This window comes from Populus euphratica, unplaced genomic scaffold (assembly GCF_000495115.2).
Source record: "Populus euphratica unplaced genomic scaffold, PopEup_1.0 scaffold159.1, whole genome shotgun sequence".
NCBI classification, from domain to species: Eukaryota; Viridiplantae; Streptophyta; class Magnoliopsida; order Malpighiales; family Salicaceae; genus Populus; species Populus euphratica.
In genome coordinates, this window is record NW_011499962.1 from 730,385 (window position 1) to 735,729 (window position 5,345).

The 5,345-nt window shown below is 34.4% G+C and overlaps 1 protein-coding gene across 3 annotated transcripts; it reads right to left on the minus strand.

Moving 5' to 3' along the window:
- On the minus strand, positions 1-1,567 carry LOC105138811 (zinc finger protein CONSTANS-LIKE 4-like). Of its 3 annotated transcripts, none has more exons than XR_844862.1 (2): positions 608-1,567; positions 1-351 (listed from the first exon to the last, which is right to left on the minus strand). XR_844862.1 is itself a non-coding variant. In XM_011045033.1 (1 exon), exon 1 carries the CDS (start codon positions 1,488-1,490, stop codon positions 936-938), a length of 555 nt encoding a protein of 184 aa, XP_011043335.1. In that variant the 5' UTR covers positions 1,491-1,567; the 3' UTR covers positions 518-935. The 3 variants fall into 3 exon arrangements, 1 of the variants encoding a protein (XP_011043335.1); XR_844863.1 differs by having other exon boundaries at positions 2-309; XM_011045033.1 differs by lacking the exon at positions 1-351 and having other exon boundaries at positions 518-1,567.
- Positions 1,568-5,345: the final 3,778 nt, after the last annotated feature.

A 5,345-nucleotide genomic window follows, 5' to 3' on the forward strand; every position in this document is an offset into this window, starting at 1 on the left:
CAGATGAGGCACTAGTCTCACCTGAAACCATTCAATTTTTTATTACCGCATCATAAAAGAATTGAAAGGAAGGCAATGAAACAAAGAACAGCAGCTAGGAGTACTTCAGCAACAAAACTTGTGATTCTTGCAGAAGAAACAATGAAGGCATACCACCATCAACCCCAGAGTCAATGGATTTTATCATGATCTGCTACGTTTATATTCGTTGGTCAAAGAATCAAAACCATTTCCTCTAAGTAAATGAGATAGATGATGGTATCCACATTCCTTCTAGAGTAGGGTCCCACATTCAGTTGGGGACGAAATCTGCACCACAGAAGAAGTTTCTGACATGGACCATTCAAAGACCTGGTGATTCCATCATGTCATGTTGAAAATCTAGGACAATTTCTTGAAGAAAAACTGAACCAAAACTTGTAGAATTGTGCAACTAGAATTTTACAATAAAATTTGTATTTCAGTCTGGAGGAAGATATATGCTTTGCTGCAGGAACTTGTGATTAATGCAATACAATAGTCTTAGTGGAAGGTTAAATTTCAGAGAGTAAATAAAGATCATTCTAAGATTGAAGTTACAACAACTTCGCTAGTACAGAAAAATTACCTGGCTATTACAATCCAGTGAAAATCATCCTTCAGCAAATCCAGGTTCTTGATTTGCTGAGCTTGTTGTGATATGGGAAATTTTAGCTATCCTTAAGCTCAAGGTACCCGTAAAATTTGATTCACTTGACTTCAACACATTCAGGTTATCTTGCAACAAGAAGCAGCCTAGCTACCCTACATGATCCTGATTCAGAAAAGAGAGTTATTTCTTTACAATCTTCAATTTCGCTTCAAGATTTATATGGGCTGGGATGAAAGATTTTGATTATCAAAATTAACATCAAACACAGATGACTCGTAGCCTAAACCCGATGAGAATTAGTAGGCTAAGGCACAGTTCCACGCCTGTGTTTCGAAGAAAATGCTCTTCTAGATTTTGATATCCCTCCATCACTGTCACAAAATCTGCTTGACCATTCTTCACTATCATTAGAAGGGCTTGAAACAGGCGGAGGCGGCGTAGAAGACCATGGAACTACTTGATTCTCTTCATCATCTTCACCCCCATGACCATTACCATCATCACCATTTTCTTCATCTTCATCTTCATCTTCATCTTCATCTTCATCACCATCTTCTTCTCTATCAAGATCATCATCATCATCACTGTCGCCTTCTTCGTCATCTTCGCTTACTCTTTCTTCTCTACAACTCGAGTTGTTTATGCAGTTGTTGCAGACAGAAAGGGTAGGGCCTAACTTGTGTCCGGTTCCCGTCCAGGGCGTGAGAGATTGACAAACATGACAAAGAAGTGATCTTGAATGTTTGGCAACAAGAAAATTTGCACTATGAACATTAGCATCACAATCCCAACATAGGTTGGCTTGATCTGATTCACAGTACACTTTTGCTAAAGAATCACAGAGCTCACACCTTTTCATTTCTTTCCTCTCTATTGGAGATGGACTTAATTAACCTGCAAATTTTTATGTGCATGTCCTGCTTTTATCTGTGTCTTTGTTTGGGCCTAAAAAAAACAAAACACATGGCTCAGGGCAACTTGCAAGTTGCAACTGTTCATATTTAAGACCTGCGTAGCTTTTTTATTTTTTTAATTCTTAAAATGAAAAAAAAGGGAAATTTTCTTTTGAAATTGGAAAATTGCACCGACTCCCTATTTCTTGTTGCTTAACTTCAGAAATTGTTTTTAGATAGATTTTGATGTTAGTATGCTGACTTTAATATATCTGATTAACTGTAATCTCGTGTCAACTTTTATCTTATAATAATTTAAGATTTTAATGCATTAAAAATGAAAAACAGGTTACATGATCTTTGATCAAAACGTTACAGTAAAAAATCATAAATTTAAGATATCAATGAGCATGTTCTTGCATATGAGGAATTACAAAGGAAGAAGTTTCACTTTTGAATTTCATCTCTAGGGATTCAAATCTAATAAAATCAAGTAACACTTATAAGGAAAAGGATATTGATAAGAATTCGATCGATAGAGTTCAATGCAATATTAAGAATTCGATCAAGTGGTATCCATCTCTCATCGCTTAAGAATTTTTTCAAAGTCAAATAAACAGTAAAGAAATTGTTTTAATAATGTCGACTTGCTGTAAAAAACCAATCCTCAGCCAACGGATTGTTCAAATTGACGTGCTATAGAAAGTAAAGCTTGTACAAGCCATCGTGAGGCAAAATTGTGAATAACGAGGATCGAGGATTGTGGATAGGGAGAGAAAGGGGTCTTGCTTTGTGTTCTATTGGGTGGGGATTAGGTTAACTATTGGACAAGTCAGTGCCCACCAAATCAAAAGGCTAACGTGGGGGTTGAAGTGAGGCACTTGAGGTCAAGCACTGGACCTAACCCCCTGGTCCCTGCTTTTCTTGCATTTAATTTCTTGCTCTTGTCCATGCATCAAGTTACAAGGCTATGTTGGAAGACAAATGCATAAAAGCTTTCAAATCTGCTTCTGTACCTATAAGAAACGCGATCGATGTTGATAGTGTTGTCGTCTCATGTCCAGATTATCCTCTTTCAGGTCAACAGTTTTTGAAATAGAGGTCCAATTCGAGCCAAAGACTCAATCAACATCTTAGATGATAAGTCAATCTGTCTTCAATAAGATCTTAAATAAAATAGCAGGTATATTTATTTAAGATCATCTAGGTCCTTTCATATGTTATGAACTCATTACAACAAAATTGAAAAACGTTAATGGCTAATTGAATATTCTGTGAGCATGTAAGTACTGTTTATTCTATCTCTAAACAGTAACATGTTAATTTTTTGATGAATTATTGATGATATTTATTTTATTTTTGATACTCTGTCAGAAATTTTGTTGGAAATTACTATTAGAACATATTTCATTGTTATGTCAGTCGGAAATTTTCAACATAAATTTTCTGTTGCTATTTACATCAGAAAGTAATGATAAAATATTTTTAATCTTTATTTTCATTATTATTTATTAATTTTCTGGTAATGGTTATATTCACATAGCATGGCATTTCCAATCCTCATTTTTAATGATGTAGCTCCCATTCTTCTTCATTAATATATAATTTAGTGGTGGTCTGTCTTACTATTAACCAACAAGTCCAAACGTTGGAGCTTTAACCTTTCAATATAACTTTCGAATCATTTTAAGTGAATAGATACATGAAAGATCTGATAGATTCAATTCGTTAGATATTTAAACGTTGGAATACCATATGTGATATGCTTGCCAGTACTCCCTGGAATAACAGATCTGTAAATTCCTCTGAATGAAAAACTATATATCAAGTACTTGGATTAATGGATTTTGAGGTTGATCCGGATCGCAGATGGCACGATAGAACAAATAACATTGGATGCCATTTCAAACATGTGACAAAGATCTGATGATCTAGACTGTCAAATCATGCAGAAATTGCATGCGGTGCTGCTGTGACCAGTGCATCATATGTGGAAGCAAGCTGGGGGTTTTATTTTTTCTGTAGCCAGGAAAGTGATGTATTGGCATCAAAACAATGTCATCATGAAATTGCATGGTGTGGCACATCTTACTTCAATGGCTATTTATAGGGTACTTGTTGCTTTATAGGATTTTAGGGCATCTAATATATATATATATTTCATTAGTGTGTATACTTTGTAATTTAAATGTTATGAGCATATAATAAAACTTGGTTAACCTCATGGTTCAACTCAGTTATCCACTAATCAAAATCTGGTTTTTTATTGGATTCAACTCAGTTATCCACTAATCAAAATCTAGTTTTTTATTGGATATGATGTCCTTTTTTATTGGCTATGATGTCCTTTTGAGTTATTTTTATAAGAAAAAATTTTTTATATTCCTTTTGAGTTATTTTTATAAGAAAAAAAAGTTTATATTAACTTAAGTCCTGAAACTCTTTATTTTTTTAAATTTGATATCAATTCAAGTTTTTTTATGTATATAAAAAAAGAATGAATTCATTTTGATCAACTCACTTAACTTATAATTTGAGCCAAGTCAATTTTCAAATCAAGTTTTATTCCAATGATTATGATTGACTAAGAATAATTCTTTTAATAGAAAAAAAAATTAAAAAAAAGCTTGTAGAATGAATGTTACAATGGATATCCACCTTCTTGTACAAACACAACAATCAGGTCTTCTCCTCAATGGTGAAGGTGTTAAAAATTAATATTGTACAAACAAAATAGCCAAACCCCTTTTGCAATAGGGACAATAATGTTAAAAAGACTCCGATGTAATCTCACCATCGAATAGCTTAGGAAACAAAGGATGAACATTTTGTGAATGTTTCGTGTCTTCTGTCAAGAAAATATGAATATGACATGATTATTCGCGTTGAATTTTTGAGAGGAAAGAATATGAAAACTGAAAGAAAACACGCAAAGGCCTGTATAATTAAGCTATATGATAATTGTCACTCACCAACCTCCATACATTCACTGATGACTTCAACTGCTTTTGTTATCAATCACAAACATTGAGTGACAGGTAATTAAGTGCGTGGTATATTTTCCAGGTAGGAGTACTAGCTAGATATCAATGGGGGTTAATTAGCATAAACAACTACGAAAACATGTCTGCAAAATAATAATCATGCACACCAAGAATTGTTGTACGAGGCACATGTCTCTTGTCTTCTTAACCACACAAATCCTAAATTCTAGAACAACTTCTTGATGACAAAATGACCTCTCTAGCTAGAAGCAGTTGGATTCATAAATTTGCATCTTAAAGAGGCATCCTTTTTAGTGATCTCTAGGTGGAAAGCATACAGCATTTCGAACCAGGGAATATGCTTCCATTTCTTTCCACACAGAAGGTTCACTAGCAAGGTCCCTTGTGCCATCCAAGTATTCCTGTTCCTCATCTTTTCCCTTTCTCTAAAGATTAGTGTCCATTATCATCACAACTCAGGCACAAATGAAACTTGGAGATGCATTTTGAAGCTGCACTTTAACCTAACTCGGACCTCGACGGGTCCGTATTTTGCACAGAAATAAGTTCTGCTGAGGTGATAAAAAAAGAAGAAGCTATCCCATTACTTCCCTGCACCCGTAAGCTGATCTAGAAGAGACTTTGTCCCCTCTAGGCCATCTATCATTGGGACTTGTAAAAGGATCTCCATATTATAGTCAGATTCCTTTCTCTGGCCATAGTTTGAGTTTCTTTCTCTTGCTGCCTAAGATTTGTTTTTTATATTCTAAGAATTGAATAAACTTTTCGATTATTTACATAGTTAATATTATGGAATACTGGCTTAACTTGCAGTTA